The sequence below is a fragment of the Pan paniscus genome, chromosome 7 (genome assembly GCF_029289425.2).
Source record: "Pan paniscus chromosome 7, NHGRI_mPanPan1-v2.0_pri, whole genome shotgun sequence".
Taxonomy (NCBI): domain Eukaryota; kingdom Metazoa; phylum Chordata; class Mammalia; order Primates; family Hominidae; genus Pan; species Pan paniscus.
In genome coordinates this window covers 126,914,613-126,941,651 of record NC_073256.2, presented here as the reverse complement: position 1 = coordinate 126,941,651, position 27,039 = coordinate 126,914,613, and the positions used below count along the sequence as shown (strand labels likewise).

The 27,039-nt window shown below is 35.9% G+C and overlaps 1 protein-coding gene across 4 annotated transcripts; it reads right to left on the bottom strand.

Moving 5' to 3' along the window:
• Nucleotides 1–229: 229 nt before the first annotated feature.
• Nucleotides 230–27,039, bottom strand: EBAG9 (estrogen receptor binding site associated antigen 9). Of its 4 annotated transcripts, none has more exons than XM_034966505.3 (7): nt 24,389–27,039; nt 14,285–14,382; nt 11,243–11,321; nt 10,305–10,463; nt 8,151–8,258; nt 4,264–4,355; nt 230–759 (listed from the first exon to the last, which is right to left on the bottom strand). In XM_034966505.3, exons 2-7 carry the CDS (start codon nt 14,365–14,367, stop codon nt 639–641), a joined length of 642 nt encoding a protein of 213 aa, XP_034822396.1. In that variant the 5' UTR covers nt 14,368–14,382; nt 24,389–27,039; the 3' UTR covers nt 230–638. The 4 variants fall into 4 exon arrangements, with proteins under 4 accessions (XP_034822396.1, XP_008973477.1, XP_003821808.1 ...); XM_008975229.5 differs by having other exon boundaries at nt 25,195–27,039; XM_003821760.7 differs by having other exon boundaries at nt 24,653–25,205.

Below are 27,039 nucleotides of genomic sequence, written 5' to 3'. Positions count from 1 at the left end.
AATCCAAAAGAAAACAATGATGTACAAAATGTTTATGATAAGTAAAATTATTGCATTTAATGTCATTTTCATGAAATGAAAATCATCAAATTCCTTAATGTTGTATCAAACGTAAACAATACCAGTTCAAATTAGAGGGAATGTATGTCAACACCAACTTTTGACAAAAATAAGAAAGCTAAAGCCCTACAATTTATCTAATTTAGGTCAGGTAACCATGGAAACAAAAGAATATTAAAATTATTTATTTTATCATTATGCACATTGAAGGAAATCATAACAGACAGTACAGTTCTTTTCCACCATAAAATTATATACACCCATTTATTTAGCTAGAAACACTAGCTTGAGAGGTACTGATATATTCCATTTGTGATACTTTCTGTACAGCAAACAAATGTCTTATATTTGGAGCATGTTGAAGAAAACATTGTCTCAAGTCTTTTTTGTTTTTTTGAGTCTCAATCACTAAGAGTTCAAGGTACTTTGGGAGAATCGTGGTGTCCTGGATGGCCTGATCAATGTATTAAAATCAAGCAGTGTGTATTCTTAAAATACTCTTAAATCCATACAAATGTTGCTTGGGTTGTAGAGCTGAGATTTCTCCTACTGGCATGATAAAATTTGAAGAACATGTGTTATGAAAGTTTCACACCAATTTTGTTTTGTTCCTTCTTCATTAGCCGTTGTGCTTCCTTTTCCATTTTCTTCCTTTGTTGTTCGGCTGCTCTCTTTTCTCTGTCTGCTAGTTTCTGCTGTCTGAAAAGAAACATACTTTTACTTTTAGAAAATACCATACAGGTAAAATGGCAAATAAATTCTAGAAAGAAATAGCAGTGCCTTTTTATTATCACCAAATAAAATGTTGAAAGTCTTAAAATTTTCTCACTAATTTGAAAATTCCAAATATTTTCAAAAACAGGATTTCTCTTAGTCCTTAGAACATGACTTGTGAAATAGAAGAAATATTATCTCTATTTTACAAATAAGTAAAATGAGGCATAAAGGCTAAGTGACTTGCCCGAAGTCATAGGATTAAGTACAGGGATAAAAACTCACATCTTCTGACACTTCTTATTTAGATTATCTCCATTTTGTAAAACAATACTTCCATTGAACCACATCTTTTTCTGGGGATACCATTCAGAAAAGCTTGATATTGAGCTTGATAATCTCCTGTTATTATAGTAGTTACAAACAGCCAGTTTTTAAAGTGCATGATGAACACAGCTGAACAGAACACACGCTCCAAAAAGAAAATGGAAACTTAAGATACACCTTCCACCAAGTAAATTTCAGGATTAACATGTGACTAACTCTACCAAAGAGAAGAGTGGTGGGTAGTTAATCAAATACTGCATGTTCTCACTTATAAGTGGGCGCTAAATGATGAGAACACATGAACACATAGAGGAGAACAATGCATACTGGGGCCTACCGGAAGGGCTGAGGTTAGACGGAAGGAGAGGATCAGGAAAAATAACTAATGGATACTAGGTTTAATACCTGGCTGATGAAATATCTGTACGACAAACCCCCTTGACACATGTTTACCTATGTAACAAACCTGCACATCCTGCACATGTCCCCCTGAACTTAAAAGTTTAAAAAAAAAAAAGACTGGTAGGTATTTACTAATCATACTTTGTGAAATACACACCTCTTCCTTACTCTTTCCATAACTCCACTGACCCAGACTCACTCTCTCTATCTTTATTGATTGGTTAATGTAGGGAGTGGAGGTAGGAGTGGGATGATGAAACAGGAGAGAGCAGAGTAAACATATGTTGGTCCTGGATCTGAAGGGTTAGGGTGTGAGAAAATCATTCAAGTATGCAACGTTGAGGAAGGAAGCTACAGGTCACAATTGGGCATGGAATAGGCCACATTAGGTTATATGCAGAAAAATCCAAAGTGGATTATCTATGTCTGGGGGAGCTCAATATTAACTACAGTGAGTGAAATGTATGTACCGTTCTCAATCATAAACAGGAGTAGGCAGAGTTATGGATGACCAAAATTCAAGAAAGTAAAGAAACTATTTTTGGCAACATTTTGACTTTTGCTATCAATTTCTGAAGAATAGTTTTTAAAAATCTGCTTTTCATCACTCTGCTCATGTTCAATAAAAACTAATAATCTGAACTAAAAATGTCACACCAGAAGAAAAAAGGGAGGTAGAGAAAAAACTATAAAGGGCTGGCTAGGTTATAAACAAGTAAGATAACGAAGTTTTGACCTGGTTACTAGCTGAAATAATATAAGGGCTGAGCATCCCAAATACAAAAATCCGAAATCTGAAATGCTCCAAAATCTGAAACTTTCTGAGGGCCTACCTGATGCTCAAAGGAAATTCTCATTGGAGCATTTCAGATTTTAGATTTTCATATTTGGGATGATGAACTAGCAGCAGAACACAAATATTCTAAACTCTCAAAAATTTCAAAATCTGAAACACTTCTGGTCCCAAGCATTTTGGAAAGGGATACCCAATCTGTATCAAAAACTAAAGTATAAAAGAGACAACTTAAGAGATAGCTGCAGACAAAAATACATTTTACCTATCCAGATTCATGCTGGGAATTATTAAAGTACCAGAATCTTCATTCTTAGCAATACTGATCACAGTACTGGCAGTATTTATAGTGGCAACAGGAAAAAAGCTCAGAGTTAGATGATACGGAATGTGGATACACTTTTACAATGCTCAATGTCTATTCAGGGGCAGTAACAATGTACTGACACCTCCATTTCTCTTTGGCTCTACCTATGTACTTGCGGCATGAAGCATGTCTATTACGGATTAACAATCTCACTTTCCCAAGCTGTCCTTAAAGGGTAAAATATTAAGTTTTTAAGTACATTTTTTCATTTGTTTTGCTTAGGGATTAAGAGGCTAGAATGAAAAAGAAAAGGTTTTTGTACAATATTAAGATACTTGTGAACTCATGGCTTGAACTCTACAGTGAGATTACTGTATTTAAAAGGGACAGCCCCCTTCCTTTGTCTTTGTGGTAAATGGCACTAATAATTACTAGAATCCCCAAAATGTCTTAAAATACTCAGACATCTATATCTATTATTTGTTTTTTAAAATAACACAGAATTTTAAAGAGATGATTTATCTTTTTTGATGATCCATGCAATATCCTAAGTGTTATAGTTCACAATTTAAAAAATATTCCCTTTATAAAAGATAAGCTATACTAAGAACTAAATTTTAAAAACTCTTACAATTTTACTGACTGAATTTTGAAATGTGACATCCTCTAACCAGCAAAAAAAAAAAAAAAAAAAAAAAGGGGCTTGATATATTTCAAAGGAAAAAAACAAAAACTTCAAACAAAATTCCCAGTTATTTAGCTGCACCCTCTGCTGGTTGTTCACAGTAACTGTAATTTATTGACAAAGCCAAGAAAGGAAAATACAAAAACAAAATCAGTTTTTTTGTTGAGAGTCAGATAAAGAATAATTTGTTTGCTATTCCTATGGTAAAAACAATCTCAATTTTAAAATAAAAAAATTTATATTGCTGTATCTTACTATACAATTTTAAAAATGTATGAATTCTTTAGATGCATTTAAATATCTGACTTTTAAAAAGCAGTAATCAGTCACTAGCTCTCCCTTAAGATAAATTTTCTCTTTACTCTTTGACCTAATGTAGCAGTACTAAGAAATATGTTTGCTGCTCACACACAAAAAAGAACAACCAATAAAAATGAACTTTAAAACTTCCAGAATAGTATTTTTTTGCAGAATGGGTAGTTCATCTAACACACAGGGCTTTCATGGACATCATTTAAGATATATGTACAAATGTAGAGTGTCACATAAGTTATTTTCATTCAAATGAGCAGTACTGGGCACTATGCTAGATCATGAGGAAATGGAAATAAAGTTGTAACTTCTGACCTAGAGGAATATCAAGCTTGTAATATGGTATGTATATGTATATAACCTTATATATATATAAAAAACATATATATAAAACCTTTTATATACATGTATATATAACACTCCATTTGCCATTAATAAAGTTATTTTGTTCCTATAGAGCTTAAAATTCTTGGTTTCTGTGAGGTTTTAATCATATAAAATAGTATCTGCAGTCTGAAATACAAAAAAAAAAGTCCTTATTATCTAAGGATCAAATGAAGAAAAACATAATATTTGGCAAAATAGGCTCCCTTGACTTGAAACACAGTAGGGAAGAAATCTAGTTCTTCTACTCAGGTTGCAATATAAATGCCACTCAAATACCTCAGAACTTCTTCTGCTTGCCAGGCTGCATCTTCTTCTTCTTCCCATGCATTGGTATTTTCCTGCCAGGTATCTAAGTCACCTAATTCAGACTACAATGAAAAGTAAAACAAAATTAAGAGAGTAAAAGCCATCCTTTCTCCACATAGCCGTTAAAAAGAGTATCTTTTAACACATAACTCAGAACCTGTCATTCTCCTGTGTCTTCTCAGCTTCCTTACCCTGTCCTATACAAGGCACAGATGATTTTGCTTTTGGCTTGCCTAGAACTGATGTATGACTTTCAGTGCTCAACAGTCCTAGGCAAGGCCAGCTTTCTTCTTTATGTTTCATGGGATACTCTCTTATATTAAATTCTCTTCTTTGCTGTACTTTATTTTGGAAGGAACAAGAACAGAACATGTCTTTTGTTTCTTTCTCTCCTCAGTATGATGAGGGAGCTGGGGATACAGTGACAAGAAACTGACTGATCCCAGACTGAATTAGAAATCCTTGACTGGACTAATCTGTGCTGAGAAGAACTGCGAGCTGAAGTTCAAAAACTAGCACAGTCATCTTCATTTAAGCATATGTAACTTACTGGAGATTTTTTATTGGCACTTACTGTCTCAATCCTAGGCAAAAATGACAAATCATGCAAAATTTATCTTTAATGAAATACTTCTAGGTCATGCTTCTTTTTCCCAGTCTTTCTTACCTGGTATCATCTACTGGTCCCTACCTCTATTTCCCAAGCCAGACCTCTAAAAGTTCAGTTTTCTTTCAATAACCAATGAAAATGGTCATGCTGGACTGTTTAGGTAGGTGTTGAAGTGACTGCGTGTAAAATAACTGGTACCAATCTGTGAACACATTTAATATATTGTTTTAAATACTTACCCCTAAAAATGAAATAGAATGTTTTGAGTTTTCTTCTCCTGAGAATATATGTAATACCATACTCTGCTAAAAATTCTTAAAATATTTCTAATTATTTAATATACATTTCTGAAAGGAGGATTTTTAAAGCTACTGAAACAAAGTGCAAATGACAGCCTTGAAAAGTACCAAGTTATCCTCTTGACCGCAGTAGGCAGAAATCCTGCCTTTTCTTCTCCCCACCGCCTTTTTTTTTTTTTTTAGGAATCAGCATTTCACTTTGTTGCCCAGGCTGGAGTGCATGGTGTGATCATGGTTCACAGCAGCTTCAAACTCCCTGGCTCAAGGGATCCTCCCACCTCGGCTGCCCTAGTAGCTGGGACTATAGGCACATGCCACCACACCTGGCTGATTGTTTTTTACATTTTTTTAGAGATGAGGTCTGGCTATGTTGCTCAGGTTGGTCTTGAACTCCTGAACTCAAGTGATCCTCCTGCCTCAATCTCCCAAATTGCTGGGATTACAAGTGTGAGCCACTGCACTCGGCTGGCTTTCTTTTCTATCTTTACTAATTTGACAAGATTTAAAATTGTATCTTGTTATTTTACTTTGTTTTGTTTGAGACAAGGAAGGTCTCACTCTGTCACCTAGGCCAGAGTGTAGTGGTATGATCACAGCTCACGGCAGCCTCGACCTCTTGGGTTCAAGCAATCCTCTTACCCCAGTCCCTCCCAAGTAGCGGGGACTACAGGCATGCACCACCACACCCAGCTAATTTTTTTATTTTTGTAGAGGGGGGATTTCGCCATGTTGCCTAGGCTGGTCTCGAATTCCTGAGCTCAAGTGACCTGCCCGCCTTGGCCTCCCAAAGTGCTGAGATTACAGGCATGTAACACCTCACTGGGCCTACTTTGAGCACTAACAAGATCAAGCTTTTCTTCAAATTAGGTTATGTCTATTTCTTATTTGTAAATTTCCCATTCATATTATCTATTCTTCCACTGAAGTATTTGACTGTTAGAGTACATAAAATATTTAGTTTTTTTAAAAAGTAAAACTATAGAGACCATTAAAAAGGGTGGTATCTGATCCTTTAGTAGAGATGGCCTTAGTAGAAAGGAAAAGGGGGAAACCATTGATAGATTTGTCTACATAAAAACTAAATACACCTGCCCAACAAAAATATCCAAACCAATTAACAAACTAAAAAAGTATAAAACATGACATTTATCTTTAGTATAAAAGAACTCTCACAACAATACGAATGATGAATTCTAGAAAAAAATAAAATGTGTAGTTTAAAAGAAGAATCTAATTTGTAGAATGAATGGTAAGATATTTTTGGTATAGAAAACGAAGTCCAATAGGTTACCATCCTCTCCTATGCAATGCCCCTTTATTCTGTCTGCTTGGGAGGAAAATACGTGGAAATAGCAGCGGAGACATTGTCCATCTACCCTATTTACCCCTTCTCAACTCTGTAAGTAGTTGTATATTTAAAACTTTACAATGAGCTATGATAGTATTATAATTATATTTAGGTGGCAAATATTGCTAATTCAGTGGGTGGGATTAAAGCATTTCACCAATATGGATCAAACATTTATGAATAAAATTTAATTTTGAGATATATAAAATAAAAAACATTATAATGCTATGTTATTCAGCTAAGTATTTATGGTGTTATGTGTTCATAGCATCGTGTAACTGCATAGGAATTATCAAAGTTTGTAATTATATTGACGTGTGTGATCATTCATTTAATATCATGTCTCCCCTAGTAGAATGCATTTTTCTGAGGCAAAGACCCTTTAATGCCACAGGGCCTGGCTTTAGTAAAAACAGTGTTTTTACTCAATGAATTAAAAACATATATATATATACATGGGTCCCCTCGGAAGAGGGACCTCAGAAGCAACTGTGCAGTTTAAACAAACAAATAAAATACATAGATTGACAGACAGATGTAATTTAAAAATATGTCCACAAATTCTTTGACCTTCCTTCCTTCAAGAGGTGGAGGCTTGCATGTGGGCTGAATTTAGTGGCTTCTAATGAAATAACGTGGAAGTGACAGAGTATCACTTATAAAACCACATCACAAAAAGGCATTGTGGTGTCACCCTCACCCATGAGCAAGTGCTCGCACCATCTTATAACTTACTGGGAAAATCAGGAGTTACATCATAAAGAAATTCAAGCAGCTCCTTGGAGAGGTGCACAGCAAGGAACTGAGGCTTTGTGCAAACAAACAGCATTAATTTGTCAGGTGTAGAAGTGAGCTGTCTTTGAAATGAATCCTTCGACCACAGTCAAGCCTTCAGATGATTGTAGCCCCAACCCAATGACTTGTCTGCAAACTCATGAGAAATTCTGAGTTAGAACCACCCAGTTTAGTCACCTGGATTCCCAATCCACAGAAACTGTGTTACATTAATATTTGTAATTATTTTAAGTCACTGAATTTGGAGTTGTTACACAACAATAGATAATATAATCAATCAATCAAAGCATGCTTAAAGCTTAGGTAGGGAGGGGTCTGGACATTTGTGCTTTTAAAAAACCTCCAAAGCTGATTCTGATATGCTCCCAAGGTTGAGAACCTCAGCTGTCTACTTGTTTCAAAAATTTTTCCTTTAAAAAGTTTCATTTAAGTCAAACCATTTAAAATTAAGTCATACTTTGAATGAAAATACACTCTATGAAGAAAACAATTCATAACTCACTTTAAAATAATCTACCATTAGGGTTAATCTCTCATTTTAATGGTAATCTCTCTGATGTTTATATTTTTAAATAACATTGTATCTCTATCTTTCATGTGTACAATGAGACCTTGATCTTAGTATCTAATCTCATAAAAGGTTAGGATTGGTAAAACTCCAGATTAACTTCTATCAAACTGCTAAACCTGTTTCAAAGTTACAAAAATATAAATACTATGTTAAACTCATTTAGATTTTATTCCTCTGCTTTAAAGAGAACAGAAATAAAACAAAACCTTTCCCTAGAACCATTAACATACTTACAGACTGATGAATAAAAGGCAGATCTTGTGTAGCTGCTAATCTACTAGAGAAACCTGTGCTCCCATCTGGGATGCCAAAATTCAATGGTTCTCTCTTCTTAATAACAATCTGAAAGATTAATTGAAAAAGAATTACAGGGATCTTTTACAAATCACTACATAAAAATAGACAACCAAAACATTTTCTAATTACTTAAAATATTTCTTCTTAAAATTTATAATGTAAAAACTAAAAAAAAAGTCTGTAAATACCAATTTCCCAGGGAATTGTTGTACAAATCAGTTACATACTAAGAAAAATTGTATTTCACTTTTAAAAATTAATACAGGCCCATTTTCTTTCTTTCTATCCTACTTTCCCCAGACCTCAAAATATAATCAATCACTTTTAGTTACTGTATTAAATAACAACAGGTATCATATCCTGCCAATAGTATTAACAACTCTCTCAGCATGTGAGATACCTATGAATACATTAACTCATTCAGGCCAGTAGCATCAAAATACACTTATATGATATGTTGGTAGCCTCATTTAAAGCATTTCCATTCTAATTTAATAAGGCACTATAGTAATATACTAGGTTCCTACTGAGAGCAGCAGTATACTTCCACAATGCAAGGTATTCATCTATTAAGAAACTCACTTAAAGGATCCTTTAAAAATACACAATTTAATGTGTTTTAGCATTGAAACATTTGGACAACTCAACAACAAAGAATGTAAATGTTATCAATCTAGACAATGTAAATATAAATGTATAGCTGAAATCAGCTGAGAGAAAGAAGGTGAGGAACAACTGTATTAGAAAATGTGAAATAATGTCCTAATTTTTATAAAGTGTGTATGTGTGTGTGTGTTTATATATATATGATAAAAATATTTTCTATGTTTGAATAAGAAAGTGAGCTTTAAGTGTGTTTTTCTGATATAGCAGAGTGATTAGTGAGGTAGACTGGAATAAAGGAGAGGGAATGGTAGTAAGAAATAAATCTTCATTTACCATAGTATGAATGTCAGTGGACAATGTCTGTTACTGGTAAACAAGAAATGGCAATATAACCATATTATAGATAGATATGATGACACTTGAAGAAATCCAAACAGAAAATTATTGAGTGGCTGTTTCTTGGAAGAACTGGCTAAGAGTGATGGGTCAGAAGTCTCACTTTTCATTATAAGTTCTTCTACAGTTTTTGATTTAAAAAAAGTACATGTACTATTTTGATAAATAAAAAGGAAAATACTCAAGCATTCTGTTTTTTCCAGTAATTCCCTGCATCTCTAAATGATCTTCCATATTCAATTCAAAAGGGATTAAATAATGTATGGATGACTAATACAAACTCACAATTACTCTTAAGTTCTTAGAGTCGTGCATCAGTTTTATAATGGTTACAAACAATAAAATCTACCTATCAGTTTGTAGATATTACTGAAGTACGAACTTGTTAGAACTCTTATCCAATTCACCTTAGTCTCCATGGCAGAGATTGGAGTCTAGAATCTGACATAAAGTAGGATTTCGATACATATATAAATATAATTTTAAAAGACTTGGGGTACAACTTACTAGAACTATGTCTAGGTCATTTGAACATATAAAATTCTTACTTAACATGACAGAAAACAAACAACTGATAATTAGAAATAGGCTGATAGACTGGATTAAGAAAATGTGGCACATATACACCATAGAATACTATGCAGCCATAAAAAAGGATGAGTTCATGTCCTCCGTAGGGACATGGATGAAGATGGAAACCATCATTCTCAGCAAACTATCTCAAGGACAAAAAACCAAACACTGCATGTTGTCACTCATAGGTGGGAATTGAACAATGAGAACACATGGACATAGGAAGGGGAACATCATACACCGGGGCCTGTTGTGGGGTTGGGGGAGGGGGGAGGGATAGCATTAGGAGACATACCTAATATTAAATGACGAGTTGATGGGTGCAGCACACCAACATGGCACATGTATACATATGTAACTAACCTGCATGTTGTGCACATGTACCCTAAAACTTAAAGTAAAAAAAAAAAAAAAAAAAGAAATAGGCTTTCTAATAAATGTGAATTGCATCACCTAATTTTAACTATAGGAATCTAAAAAGTAGTTTAATCTCCAAAAGCATAAATCTTAACATACTTTCTGAGTTTTCCTAATAGTTGGTGTCATGTCCTTAAAATAGTCAGGTTCCAATTGTTCCAAAGAATTTTGTTGTGTTGCCACATTCCCATTCCCTCCTTCGATCTTTACACTGGTGGGTGCATCTTCATCCCAGGAAGTCCACTCTTCAACATCTGTCTAAATTTAATTGATCAACATTATCAGCCACAAAGGGGCAACTTAATGAACACATCATTGATGATTTATTAGAAAAATGGGCTTTCTAAAACACTGGTTTTCAAACTTTTTTAACCCATGGGAAAACATACATTTCATATCACAGATCAAAACTTGATCAAAAGTTCAAAAAATACAAGACATTCTGATATATTCTGCTCTATTTTATTCTATTATGTCCATCAAAAAACAAAAAACAAAGTAAAACAAAAGCAAATGCTCTGAAAACTGAACTAACATTAAAACTACAACCCACAGAAGGGATGGACATTTTCACCCAAGCCTAACCAGATTGATCATCTGATAAAAAATACCAAGCTTCTCCACAGGATTTAAATAAGATGAAGTCTCAAAACATAGTATTCAAAATGTTCATGAAACAACCCAGAATTATTCAGCATATAAAAACAATACATCTAAATTTGCAAGGCAAGTTAATCAACAGATACCAACACCAAAATGATATGTTGGAATTCTCTAAGGCTTTAAAATAGCTATTATAAAAATGCTCCAACAAACAATAGCAAACACTTGAAACCAATGAAAATAGAAAATGTCAACAAAGAAACAGAAGATAAAATGAAGAACCAAATAGAATTTTCAGACCAGATAAATTTAACAACACAACAAAAATTAATTTCTATTAATGATCTGCAATCCAGTTTTTAAAATATTGTTCTAGGACACTTATTCAATCTTTCAAAACAAAACAAAACAAAAGAACACACAAAAAAACCTACCTGCTTAGGAACTGATGAATAATCAACTGTAGTTGGCAAAGTTATTTGGTCTCCACTTAATTTCCGTCCTCTTCCAGATCTGAAACAAAAATGAAATAATTTATTTCAAGAACCACCAAAACAAGCAAAGTAAAAGCACTACTATGTACGGTAATTTAAGGCTTATAAAACAAGATCTTTCTCAATTTTATGATTATTGATTTTAGTAACAGTTATTCACTAATTTATGGTTAAAAAAAAGTCATAAATCAGACATCCTGTGAATGTTTTTTAAATCTTGGACAGAACAACATAACTGCTTTTTGGCTTAGGACTCAATTAAAACAAACTCAAGAGGAATACAAAGTCAAAAATAAAAATGCAAGACGGTTTCAGAGCATGCTCCTTGGAGTGCTGTGGGTTCTGTGGGTGAAGTTCTGGGCCATCTTTGCTGTTTTAAACAGGGTGGCTTGGCTTTTATGTTTTACACATGGGGTTTATTGATAAGATTAACTATTAAGAAGTTTAAAAATCACTAGTTTGAACCAAACGGTAACTTACTTTTAAGGATTAGTATGAAAAGTACCACATTAAACAGGACGTACTATAACTCAGTTGTTAAGAACATGGGCTGTGGAATCTGTGTAAACCACGGTTTTCAATGTTACTTCTATTATGTCTAGTTAGAATTACCTACTTCTCAGCCTCAACAGCCTCATCTATAAAATGCAGGTATTCAAACCCACTTTTGCAGGGTTGTTTGGATTTAATTAAGTGACATATTTAAAAACCCTAGACAGTGTGTGCCTGCTACATAGCACAACATACAAAAAATGGCAAGTAATAGAGATAATTAGTCATTTACTTCACTTCAAATAATCTATTTTAAAAAAGCATCAACTAAGAACTAAGAACGATAAAGTCAGCTATTTTTATTACAGATTCAAAGCTATATTTGTTTAAAGGGTGAATAGAAAAGTAATATAGTCCTTTATGAAATTTATGATATAAGCGTGTTTTTCCTTTCCATAGAGATGGGGTCCTGCTGTGTTGCCCAGGCTGGTCTTGAACTCCTGGCCTCAAGCTATCCTACCCCCTCGGCCTCCCAAAGCATTGGGATTACAAGCATGAGCTACCATGCCTAGCCAAGTCTGGTATTTTAAAATACATGGTCTAAGGTTCCTTCAGACACCAAAGAGAAGCTTATCCTAACATATGGTCAGTTTTCTTTAAAACTGAACATGCAATCAATTCTAAATATGTATACATTTACAATAGAAGTTTATAGTGCCAATAGGAATGTCCTTAATATTTTTACATCAAGAAAGTTTCTTATCCTAGAAGTAATCTATATTTAATGAAAATTTTAAAAAATAGAAGTACAAGAAGAAAACATCTATATTTCATCACCACTGTTAACACAGTGCTTCTTTTAACTTCCTGCCTTCTGGCAATTAATACCCATTTTTAATGTTGCTTTACCTGGTGAATTTCTGGCCATTCTCTTCCTCATTCTCTGGTAATTTGAACACTTAGTTCGCTCCTTTTTCTACTTCCCAAATCCTATCCTCTTGGGTGATTTCAAGTCAACCACCTAAATTTTCCATTTCTTTCTTCACTTCTGCCCCAGTGATCATCCAGAGATGATCATTTCACCCACTTGTTCTCTTGCAATACCCTGGACTTTTTTTTTTTTTTTTAAATCCCAGACCACTCTACTTCTAGCAATAAGTTCAATGGCACTTAAGTCTCAGAGTTTTAGCAGCTATCAAATGGTCATATAGCCAGAGACTGCAGTTCCTATCCTTCCTTGCAGCTAGGGGGCCATATGACTAAGCTCTGGAAAGCAGGCAGTGCAAAAATTGTTGTGTGTAACCTCTAAGTCATGTCTATATATATTTAAAAAAGAGCTGATTGCTGTCCATTTCCTCTTTTAGTATACCCTCCTCTTAGTATGTAAGTAACTTTTTCACAGTACCCTTAGGCCACAGAAACACCTAACAATTCCACTGAATAAGGTAGTTACACCCAAAAAACTTAAGTATATCCTAACTGCTTAGTAGCCATTGTAAAAAATACACATTTAAAGAAAAAGTAATATTTTTATTTTATTCTTAAATAACCAAAATCACTGAACTTATTAATGAAATCTGTGTGCCTGTTGAACACTGCACAGCTTCTTATGCCTTAGAATAAGACTGGAGACCATTATTCTTGTTTTCAGTTCTACATTAATTTTGGTGCAGTACTCGCTTTTAATTACAACCTAAAATCCTGGCTTTGCAACGAGATGTCACCAAAAATATAAGTAAACAAAAACTTATCTCAAACATTAAAGAACACCATCATAAAAAAATACTGCAGGATTTAATGTTGCAAATGTGAACTACTTTGAGTTGAGGTATTCAACACATGCTATCACTATGTTTCACTGTAAAATTTAAAATATTCTATGGCATCCCTGTGAATTTCATGTAAAGCCCTGAGGTGCCTCAGCACACATTTTAGACATCATAGCTCTTGGGTATGATCGTGTGACAAAACAGAAGGAACTGAAGTCTACAGATGACGTCCTAAAGCAAATGACTTACCTGCCCTTGACTTCCTGCATATTCTAGAATGTTACTTAAACAGAAAAAAAAATTTTTTTTTTTTAGGATTTTTTTTTAAAATATAAAAACAACACTATTGTAGTATAGACAGAAATACCTATTCCGAATTTCACCTAACCACTTTAAAACATTCCCATAATGAAACGAATACATCAAAGTTCTGTGATGATTATAATAATGAAAGTTGGTCTGTCTATTCCTAAATAGTATTAAGCATGTTATTTTAATGGAAAGTGTAAGAATTTGAATGAACAAAACAACTGAATCTCTATTTTCTAGATCTGAAGTAGAGAAAAAGTATTTAAAAATGACTAGGAATTAATGAATAAATACTGCAATCAAGATATTCAGCTTAAATATAACCTGTCCCGTCCACTAAATTTGAAGTTTTGAAGGTATCCAAAACCAGCGAGGAGATAAACAGATCAGTTTGAACATAAAACTTATTTACCTGCATATTAATCTCTTTAGGAATGAGAATACTGTTGCTAGGCAGGTACAAAATTTAAATAACCGAAACTGGGTGATGGCCATGGTGGGAATCAAAACCTGTGGAAGAGGCACAAAACAAAAAATGCATTAAATTGATTTCAAAAGTCATACTCCTGTCCTGAAAAGACCTATTATGCACTAAGAAAAATCTAAGATATTTTTTACCTTTCTCTAGAAACTATAACACAGTAAATTTTAAAATTATAATTTAAATCATATTAACAAGTCAAAAAACCAGGTTTTTGAGTTTTCAATGGTTGTAAGGATAAAACCCTTCATTCTGAGTTTTTGAAAATAATTTTACCTAAATCTATTAATACAAAAATCTACAATTCAAAAAATAGAAAAGTATAAAATAGAATATATTAAATCTCTGTGTACCTTTTAAAGTTTGAACCACATGAACATAATACTATTTAAAATACTTTAAATATTTTTAACTTGCAGATGAATATATTTCCTTATATCCATTTTATAGATGAGGAAATTGAATTAAGAGAGGTCAAATAACTTGACCAAAGTCACATAGCTAGTAAATTGAAAGTTACCATGGAGCTCATTTAGTCCAGTGGTTCACAAATCTGGGAATCTATTAAAGAAATGCCAATACCTAGGACTACCATTAAATCATTATTTAGTCCATTAAATCATATATTCTGAGGGGCAAGGACTGGTCATAACCAATAAGACAAGCAGGGAGATAAAAACTACTCAATTGAAAAGGCAGCAGGAAACAAAGAAAAGAGAACAAATAACACATGGGACAAGCCAAAAACAAATAAGATGACAGACGTAAATCTAACCATATCAATAATCTCATTAAATGCAAATTGTATAGCATTCCAATTGAAAAGCAGAGATTGTTAGATTGGATAAGAAAGAAAGACCGCCCCACTCCATGCTGCCAATGAGAAATGCATTTTAAATAAAAAGACACAAATAGGTTAAAAGTAAAAGGATAGGAGAAAATATACTATGCTAGCACTAATCAAAAGAAAGGTGAAGTGACTATTTCAATGTTAGACAGACAGATTATAGGAAAAATAATATTACCAGGTATAAAAGTGGTCATTTCACAGTGATAAAGGGGTCAATTAATAAAAAGTACATAACAATCTAAAACACGTGTCCTTAATAACAGACTTTTGCCAATATCATAAACAAGACAGATAACATTGTTAGAGTCTGCAGATATTAAATGGATACTGAAGAACTATTACAAACACCTTTGTGCCTGTATTTACTTGACAAGTGAGATGAAATGGACAACTTCCCTGAAAGACACAAATTACTAAAGCATAAGAACAACCTGAAAATCTATATATCTATTAAAGAAATTATATTTGTAGTTATAAAAATCTCCCAGACACAGATGGCTTCACTGGTAAATTCTACAAAACACTTAGGAAGGAATAATACCAATTCTATACAAACTGCCAAAAAACTGAAGAAGGAATATTTCCCCAACTCATTATTTGAGGCCAGTATTACACTGATACTAATCCAAAGATATTACTAGAAAAGAAAACTATTAATATTCTATGAATCTAGACACAAATCTCCTTAGCCAAATATTAGTAAATTAAATCCAACAATATATAAATGGATACTACATTGTGAAAAACTGGTGCTTAGTTTGGAAATGTTGGATTGGTTTAACATTTAAAAATCAAATGTCATTCACTATATTAGCAAACTAAAAACAAAAAACCATATAAACATCTCAATAGAGACAGAAAAAGCCTTTGACAAAACTCAACATCCATTCCTGTTAAAAAAAAAATTGCAGCAAAGTATAAGGGAACTTTCTCAACCTGATCAAGAACATCTATGAAAAACCTACAGTAATATGAGACTTAATGGTAAAAAAATTTGATAATTTCTCCCTAAGATCATGAACAACACAAGCATGTCTGCTTTTTCTACTTTTAGTCAACATCGTAGTGGAAGTTCTGGCCCATGCAATCCAGCAAAAAAAAAAGAAAAAAATAGAAAAGAAATAAAAGGCATCCAGAATGGAAAGGCAGAAATAAAAGTGTGATACTCTATGTGGAAAATTCAACGGGATCTACCATTAATTGTATTTCTATACGTTAACAACAATCAATAAGAAATTGAAACGTTAAAAAAATTTATATAGGCATAAAAAATGATACTTGAGGACAAATCTAATTAAGGACTTGATTACTGAAAACTATCAAATATTGCTGAGACAGTTAAAAGGCCTATATTAAAAAGACTTTTTCAGAGACAGAATATTTTTATTAAGATATCAACATTTCCCAAAATGAGTTATAGATTCCAGGCAATCTCAACCAAAATCTGGGCAGGTTTTTTCTTTAAAACTTGACAAGCTAATTTCTAAAATTCATATGGAAATGCAAAGAACGTATATAACAGCCAAAACAACATTGAAAAAGAACAAGGTAAAACAGCTAGCACTATCTGGTTTCAAGACTTGTTATAAAGCTTCAGTAATCAAAACTGTGTAGTATTGGAATCAAAATACACGAATAGATCAATGGAAAGTATAGGAATAGACCCACGTATATACAAAAACTGAAATCTGATAAAGATGCAAAGGTAATTCAGAGAGAAAAGAATAGTTACTAAGAAAAAAAAGTGCTGGTTAAACTGGATATCCATATCCATATGGAAAAAATCAAAACAAAAACTTTCAATATATATCTGGCACCAGTTACAAGTAATTAAAAATAGATTATAGACCTAAATGTAGTCTGAAACTACAAAATTTGCAAGAAAAAAAAAAAAAAACTTTGTGACCCTGGGTTAGGCAAAGATTTTTAGGTAGTACAACAAAAGCACAATCCATAAAATAAAAGATTAGTAAATTGGACTTTATCAAAATTAAAAACTACAATTCAAAAACACTATTAATGGAATGAAAAGACAAATCACAGACTGAGAGAAAAATCCTTGCAAAGCATATGTCTGATAAGAGACTTAAACCCAGAATATATAAGAACCTCTCAAAATTCAAAAATAATTTTTAAAAACTCAATTTAAAAACGAGCAAAAGGTCTAACTAGACATTTCATCAAAAAACATATATAAGGCCGGGCGTGGTGGCTCACACCTGTAATCCCAGCACTTTGGGAGGCCAAGGCGGGCGGATCATGAGGTCAGGAGATCAAGACCATCCTGGCCAACACGGTGAAACCCTGTCTCTACTAAAAATACAAAAAATTAGCCAGGCATGGTCGCGGGCACCTGTAGTCCCAGCTACTCAGGAGGCTGAGGCAGGAGAATGGCGTGAACCTGGCAGGCAGAGCTTGAAGTAAGCCAAGATCACGCCACTGCACTCCAGCCTGGGCAACAGAGTGAGACTCCATCTCGAAAAAAAAAAAAAAGAACATATACAATGGTAAATAAGTACATTAAATGATAGTCAACATCTTTAATCATTAGAAAAATGCAAATTAAAGCCACAGTGAGAAATTATTACATACCTACTGGGATGATTCAAACTAAACATAATGACCATAGCAAGTACTGGTGAGGATTTGGAACAACTGGCACGCTCATACTTTGGTAGTGGGAAAGTAAAATGTACAACCACTTTGAAAACAATCTACCATATGACCCAGCCATTCTACTCCCAGTAATTTACCCAAGATAAAGAAAAGTATATAGCCATATAAAGACTTGTATTTGAAGGTTGAGGCAGGAGAATAGTTTGAATGCAGGACACGGAGGTTGCAGTGAGCTGAGATTGAGCTACTGCACTTCAGCCTGGTGACAGAGCAGGACTCCGTCTCAAAAAAAAAATTGAAATAAATAAATAAATAAAAGACTTGTATTTGAATAGCAGCTTTATTTTTATTTAATAGCTCCAAACTGGAAACAACACAAATGTATATCAACAGGTGAGTGGATAAACAAATTGTAGTATATAAATACAACAGACTACTACTCAGCAATAAAAAGGAATGAACTATTGTTACAAGTAATAGCATGACTATATCTCAGAATAATTATACTGAATGAAAAGAGTCAGACCACCAAAAAAAATATACACTGTATGATTCCATACATAGTATTTTTTAAGCTCTAGAACAGGGGTGTCCAATCTTTTGGCTTCCCTGGGCCACACTGGAAAAAGAATTGTCTTGGGCCACACATAAAATACACTAACACTAACCAGAGCTGATAAGCCTAAAAAAATTGCAAAAAAATCTCATAATGTTTTAAGAAAGTTCACTAATTTGCATTGGGCTGCAGTCAAAGCCATCCTGGGCTATATGAGGCCCACAGGAAGCAGACTGGACAAGCTTGCTCAAGAAATTATAAACAAATATAGAGTGACAGAAAATATCAGCAGTGCCTTGTAATGAGGCAGGCAGAAGTGGGAAGGAAGGATCACTGACAGACATGACGCAACTTTTGGAGGTAATGGATATACTTACTGCTTCAATTGCGGTGGTTTCATAGGTGAGTGTATATATATTCATCAAAACTAATCAAATTGTATACTTTAATTATATACAGTTTATTGTATTTCAATTAGAGCTCAAAAGAGCTGTTAAAACAATCTACACGAAGACATTTTTGAACAATATTATGTCACTTAAATTAGAAGAGTGTTCATATTCTGGTTAGAATACTATTTTAAAAACTCATTAACACCATCATAATCTTGTATCAATTATTTGTTACTTTCTAGAAAGCCAACTTCCATTAGGAAACTAGGACAATTAGTGAAAAGAAACATTATTTCAGAACTTCTCTAAAAACAGAAATCTGATTTCACAATAGCATTTCAATATACTGTAATAGCTTACTTTATATTTCATAAAAAGCATTCTTCTTAGTGATTAACATGTAATAACTAATTCAATGCTCACAACAACCCTGGGAAGGACTTGAAGCAAGTACTATTTTGTCTCTACTTCAGATAAGAAAACTAAGGCACAGCGGGGTTAAGTAAGCTGCCAAAGATACAGAACTGATAAGTTATAGAACTGGAATTTGAACCCAAAGAGTCTGGTTGTAGTGTTTCAGTCCTTAAATATCACACTCATACTGCCTCCCTATGATTAAATAACAAGATATATGTCTTTATGAAAGAGATGATATAGGAATTGAAAACTACAGCCATAGCAATGATAGGAATAAAGATTCTAAAAATGATAAAACTATGCTGGGCGCGGTGGCTCATGTCTGTAGTCCCAGCACTTTGGGAGGCTGAGGTGGGCAGATCACGAGGTCAGGAGTTCGAGACCAGCCTGGCCAATATGGTGAAATCCCGCGTCTACTAATAATACAAAAATTAGCCAGGTGCAGAGGCACATGCTTGTAGTTCCAGCTACTCAGGAGGCTGAGGCAGGACAATCACTTGAACCTGGGAGGTGGAGGTTGCGGTGAGCCGAGATCACACGACTGCACTCCAGGCTGGGCAACACAGTGAGACTCCGTTTCAAAAAAAAAAAAAGGTAAAACTGGTATTATTTTGGTAGCCTTTTTTTTTTTTTTTGAGACACAGTCTCACTCTGTTGCCCAGGCTGGAGTGCCATGGTGCAATCTCAGCTCACTGCAACTTCCGCTTCCCGGGTTCAAGCAATTCTCCTGTCTCAGCCTCCTGAGTAGCTGGGACCACAGATGCCTGCCACCACACCAGGTTAATTTTTGTATTTTTAGTAGAGACAGGGTTTCACCATGTTGGCCAGGCTAATCTCGAACTCTTGACCTCAAGTGATCCACCCTCTCGGCCTCCCAAAGTGCTGGAATTACAGGTGTGGGCCACCACGCCCGGTCTGTATCCTTTTTAAACATGGTTCTTAATTTCCAAATTTTTCTTATACATCTTAGTCACCTATACTATATATGTATTGCATATATTGTATACTATATATGTACTGCATATATTTACCCTAATAATCACTATTTAATTTTAAAATTTTCTTAAGTTTTGGCACAAGTTAAAATTGAAAACTTAAGTAACTATGACAATGTCCCGACTAAGAGCCTCAAAATACACACGAAAGAGGGAAAAAAATCTGTTAATCCATGAGAGATAGTCATTTTTCCACTGTTGAGAGGTAGAACAGACCACATGTTAAATCAAGTCACAAGAAATACACAGGCAAACATACATATGTGTGTGCATATGTACACACACTTACAGGAATAACATTACTGATAATGGAATCTCATGTCTTAGCTTTTCCTTGCCTTTTCTTTGTCAAAGGAGGAGAATTACTATGTATTCAGAATCATGATTCCTGTCATTGGAACAGCTGGAGAATACGTCATCCAACTTCTTAAATTTTCTAGATGAGGAAACTAAGATACACTGAAGTTAACGGTTCTGCTCAAGGTGAAACAACCAGGTAATAACAAAATCACAACTAAAACAGACTGGCCTCTCAATCCATTAGTAACACCTTTAGAAACAATCACAACACTTGATTAATACAATTATTTAGAGTGCTGACTTCTTAAAACAAAAAGAAAAAACATACAGTAACTTGATAGTTTATTTTTCCCAAAATAAAAAAGCATAAGCAGTATATTTGGACTTCAGTTCTACACATACTTACTTAAAAGGGGATAAAACCTAACTTAAGTAATAATTATCATGTGACCACATTAAAGAGACAGCTATATACACCTTTTTAAAATTGAAATGTTAATTAGTTTTTTAATTACCTTACATGAGCATAAGATAAGCAATAACATTTAGAAACATAAGGAGTAAAATCATCCTGGATAAATACACCATCCTTGTACTATAACATACTTTTTTTTTTTAATTGAGATAGAGTCTTGCTGTGTCACCCAGGCTGGAGTGTGGCAGTACAACCTTGGCTCACTGCAACCTCTGTCTCCTGGGTTCAAGCTATTCTCGTGCCTCAGCCACCCCCAAATCTGAGACTACTGGCACATGCCACCACACCCGCTAATTTTTGTATTTTTACTAGAGACGGGGTTTCGCCATGTTGGCTAGGCTGGTCTCGAACTCCTGGCCTCAAGTGATCTGCCTGCCTCAGCTTCCCAAAGTGGTGGGATTACAGGTGTGAGCTACCGTGCCCAGCCCATGCTTTTTAAAAATGCATTTCATGGGGATTCAAGACTCCTAAAGTCTTGAAAAAAGCAGCTTTTTACCTAATAAAATATTACATTGAATAGGTTAAAAATTATATAGTAAAAAAATAATGGTCATCTCTGATAGGGTATACTGAAGCATTAGAGAGCTAAGATCTAGTATCTCAATCTGAGTAGTAACACCACATACTTGACTGTATGTACTGTTTCTATGCTATACCTCAATACGAAAGTTCCAAACAAACACATAAAAAACAAGAACAAAACAAAATCAGAAAGCCAGAAAAACATACTTAACTCTCATAGTATCTGATCTTGATTGCTCTGTAGAGGCATCATTGCCAATTTCTTCTAAGGAAAGGCAAAACGCGCACTAGTCTTTTCTATTTCTAGGGTCAGAAGGGGCTTGTAGGCTATTAAGGTACAAATACAGGGCTCCAAAATGTTACCTTAGCAATACTCAAGTAGTTTTGTACATATGGAGGCTGTCTCTCCATATAAGCTGAAAGATTTACTGAATGCCTAACCTGGAAGTGGCCTACTAATTGACAGGATGAAAAGAACAGTGACTGTAAAAAAAAAAAAAAAAAACCAGAATATTAAAAATTGTACTCGAGTTATTTAAATACTTCTGTCAAAAACATCCCAACCAGTGGTTTACTCAAGTTCAAATCATGCAACAATGCTGACTCCTCCTTTCTTTCTCCTTACACCTAATTGCCAAAAAGACCCTATTCAATTTCCCAGTACTGCCCATATTCTTTCCTATTTCCACTGTAATCTATCTAGCATAAGCCTTTACTACCTCTTGCTGGAGTACTGTAAAGTCTTCTTAATTCTAGTATTTTACTCTTCCCGAGAAACAACATTTTTTATTTTGTATTATGGTTATTTCTATACCTTACTTTGCCCTGTACAACCCTTCTCTAGAGTATTTTATTCATTTGGTACCTTCAGTTACCATTTGCAAAGTAAGACTTGAAAAAAAAGTTTGATTGCTTCATTATGAGTAGAATAATCTGAAAAATTATGATGGTGAACAACCACTTCATTTAAAGCTGATTTGTCAAGAACAAAACTCTCAATCAAAAGAAAACTTTCTCAAATGAAAATGAGCCTAAATTTTCTGAAAAATTATAAGAAAAAAGAGCCAGAAAAGAGACTACAGAACATGTGGTACTTGGCAGGGAAGGAAATAGAATCAAGGAGATACTCTATCAGTATGTTGTGAAGAAAAATGATATTTACCATTTGGGACTGTCAGTTTTAGGATATACATGAATAAAAGTTGAGAATAAATTTCATAAAGAGCCCTGGTAACCACAGCCATCACCTTTCCAAATATTGTTAGTGTCATTGTTTAATAAATATTCGCCAACTTGAATAACTTCAATGCTAACTGGAGGTAACATTTAAAGGTTTTTTTTTCCCAATAAAAAATAGAAACTGGGTCTTTTAGTGATTACAGAATAGAATTCTCTCCCTAGCAATAAAGAATATCCTCATTCTGCGGAAAATTTTCTTTTGTGATTAATAAAAGAGGAGAACTGATACTCATTGACTGTCTACTATGAACCATGCACTATCGAAAGTTAACACACAACTCAAAAAGCCATCTTATGACATAGATACTATTGTCCTTGTTTCATTGAATTAAACACAGAGTAAGCACATCCAGTGACTCCATTCAAACCTAGGTATATTTAATTCAAAAGCCAAGAACATCTCATGAACAAGGAACATTCTTAATAATTCAGTGATACTACCACTTCCAAGATAAATTTTCCAACCAGTTGCACTAAAACAGGGAAAATGCGATCAAGCCACACTTTGATTTTATCAATTACACTGACTGGCAGGCAGGAATATCCTTTGAGACCTGTATTTACTTAATGTCCCGATTCATCTAAATGAATATATATTAGCACCTACTATGTTTCAGTCGCTACTTTGGATTTGGAAGCTGGGAAATACTACCAACTCCGCATGGGGAAACTCTGCGTTCACTCCCAGTTGTCATGAGCTTGCCCATAAACTTATCCCTGAGGAATGCAATAAACTAAGGAGGCAGGACGTCCATCAGTCTTGCTCATTCTGGTATTTATAGGTCTCAGTCAAAGCCGGGCACATAGTAGGTACTCAAATATTTGTTGAATGGAAGGAAACTAACATTCCTTGAGCACTTGAACGCTCAAGACAATGTTCGATCACCTCACTGGAATCCTAAGGACAACCAAAAGAGGTAGGTTTTTCACTACTCCCGTTTAATAGATGAGGTTGACAGACTTAGATTCACTTACCCAGGATTTAAAGAGACTGACCCGAAACCCCAAGGCTCTCCCCACATCATATCCTACTTAAGAAACCTTTTAATTGTGTGCACATTGCCTCAATGCGATTTTTGAAATGCCCTCTAGATCACCAATTTGATAAGTATCTTACGCTACTTTACACTTTAGTTGCTTTAAAACACTTTCTAGAACGGAACAATGTTAATATAATCTAATCTTAACATTAAATTTCCTTAAAAATTACAAAGACAAAAATTTGAGGTATATCAGAATGAGATTCAAAACTATGAGGCAATGTATCCTCATTAAGGCTTTTTGAAGAAATGACAACTCTAGGAAATCAGGAATGAGAGCTCTGCCATGCTAACGGAAAAAAAATTACTACAATTAAAAAAAAAGAATGCTACATTAGAAACTGATAGATCAAATGTATTATATCTTTTCTTGTTGAAATTCTCGGTAAACTGCTAGAGGTCCTTTCAAGTAGCCTCAATACATCACAATTCACAAAACAAGCAAAGCCAAAATCTGTGTTCGGTACATACTAAACAGGTGCTGTATTTCTAAAACTCTATTTCCGAATCTTTTCATACCAAAATTTGAAAACCATATGATTAGTACAGTCCAGAATATCCTCAAACTATAACTCTCTGAAGTGGGTTAGAAAATATTACAAAGCTCCCAAAATAAAATTTACCTGAACTCACTTAAATTTGATAAATAAAGGTTCGAGCAGCGGCCCGTAAGAGAAGGGGAAACAGAAGCGGAGTGTGAGAGCTGGTAGTAAAATCGAACATTCTGTGCCATGTCTGGCAACCGAGAGTCAGGCCCTCAAGTATGTGACACCACTGGGGCGGTTCCGAAGGCGGAGTAAGGTCTCCAGAATAACTCAAAAGGAAAGAGTTTCATAACTTAAGTGGTTTCATTTCAGATTACCCACGTGAAATTTGTTGATGAAAAAAAAATCATACCCACTGCACAGATGAGAAAAACAGGAGCGTTTTCAGGTTATACAAGTCGACGCCTGGCGCCCGGCGTGACGTGAAACGCTCTAAGTTGCTGGAGCTGGATACCAGGTGAACTGGGATTTAAATTGTGGAAAAATCGGCCTGGGGAGGTACAAGGCCTGTAGACGGAGGGCAGTAAGGTCACGCAAATTTCCCTGAAGAAGGCGGCTTTGGAGGCTGCGTGCTTTCCGGGCCGGTACCCCACAGCCCAGTCTCCCACGCGTGAGCGGAGCATGGCGAATGCTGCACGCCTGGGTCCCGCTCCCAGTCGCAGTTTCCTCACCCTAGAGGTCACCCCGACCCGGAAACAGTACCCAGAGCAGCTGTCGGGCGTCGAGGGAGGTCTGGTGGAAGGGCGAAAGGAAGGTGGGAGGGCGGGAAGTGCGCGGCTAGGCGGAGGGCCGACGGCGAAGGGCAGACGATGCCCCAGAGGCTAGGGCTGGGGTCGGGATGGGGGTAGGGAGAGGAAAGCCCCTCCCAGGCACGCGCGAACCGCACACACTCACCTGCCCCTCCCCCTCCCCGCCCGCCCGGCGGAGGCTCCGAGCTGCCGCGGGCCGCGCGCGCACACAAGGCGCGCTCACGCGCGCTGCCTGTCTCTTCCTCGAGCTCGCGCTCCGCCCGTTCACTCCCAGCCCCGCTCATTCAAAGCCGGGCGCGCGCTCCGTAGCAGCCTGCGTTGCCTCTGCGCAGCTGCCATGGCCGCCCCTTCATCGGGAAACCCGCCCCCAGCCCCTCCTCTAGCCCCGCCCCCAGCCCTCCTGGAAGGCGGCTCTCGGCTGTCTCCAGGCCGTCGCTTCTGCACTCCGCCTCAGGTCCTGGCTGGCCCAATAGGTGAGAGGCTACGGGTCTGACGTCGAGACTGGGAGCCAATGAGCCCTGGGAGCGGGGCAAGCGGCGACAGGCACGCCAGGTTCGGTGAGGGGTAGCTTTTTGGGACTATTGCGAGCTGCTTTGACTGTTTATTCTCGGAGCGCCTGCTTCTGCCAGATGTCCCTACTTTCCTTCTATGCAGAGTGCCTCCCCTCCAGCCGAGTCCCTTTCTGTTCAACCCACAGAACCCCTGTATCAGATGCGACCAAGGAAAATACACTGCAACAAATGAGGGATCTCCCTCTGTCTCAGGAAGATTTGGATGTGGCTAGACAGACCCCCTCCCCTCAGTCATTCCGCCACCTCAAAGATGTGGAATGCTGAGTTTAATTCAACACGTAGCCTCCTCCCAGTAATTTTTAATTGAATTGTGTTGAACTAGAAATGAAGAAGTGGCACTTCACCGTGTCCATGCATTTGTTCCTCACATGCACCCTGGACTTGCCCTTCTTTCAACCTGAGATGCTCTTTCCTTCAGTGCTTCTCTCTTTGCAGCCTGATTCTTTTTATCTTGTATGCTATGAAAGGGGTTGTTATGTGCAGGGGACCCTCAGAATACTATGCTCCACAGTTGCAAAGTGACTGGTGAGGGAGAAGTGAATAGGGTCTAAGGCCAAAATCAGTTTATGCAAATTGTTCCTCAACCAGCCTTTTTCTTTATATGCCTTTAATTTTTTTTTATTACAGCTGCCTTTGTTCTCCCACCCTGACCCAGCAACCACCTACCCACTTAACTTTGTGATAATCTACCACAACCGTCCTCTTTCCAATTTGCACCACGTTTTTTATTAATAATTTAATTTCCAAGACGGGAAAGATGTGTTTATGGCTCATGCTCTGGAATGGTTCTGTGTAAAGTTGGGTAAAATTATTTAATCTCTTCACCTCAATTTCCTCATCAGTAAAGTGGCCATAATAGTGCCTACTTCATGCAGTAGTAATGCTTGCAAAGCTCTCTTAGCACAGAGCCTGGCACATAGCAAACATTTCATAGATAACAGTTGTTGCTGCAGCTACTACTACTACTGCATTACTATTGCATTACTACAGTATCGTTTCCGGTAATTGCATTTCCCAAAGGCCATGCAACCCCTGTCAGTCCCTTAAACACCTGCTCTAACTTTAATCTCTAGAATTCTAATGCCTAAATTTCAATATAAAATTTCTAAATTTTTTTTGGATTTAAAAAATCGAGTTATCTAGCTGGGCACGGTAACTCATGCCTGTAATCTCAGCACTTTGGGAGGCCGAGGCAGGAGGAACGCTTGAGCCCAGGAATTTAAGACCAGCCCAGGCAACGGGCGAAACTCTGTTTCTACAAATAATTTAAAAATTAGCCAGGTTTGGTGGCGCATGCCTGTAGTCCCAGCTACTCAGAAGGCTGAGGTGGGAAGAATCACCTGAGCCTGGGAGGTCGAGACTACAGTGAGCCATGATTGGGCCCTGCACTCCAGCCTGGGAGACAGAGCAGGACCCTG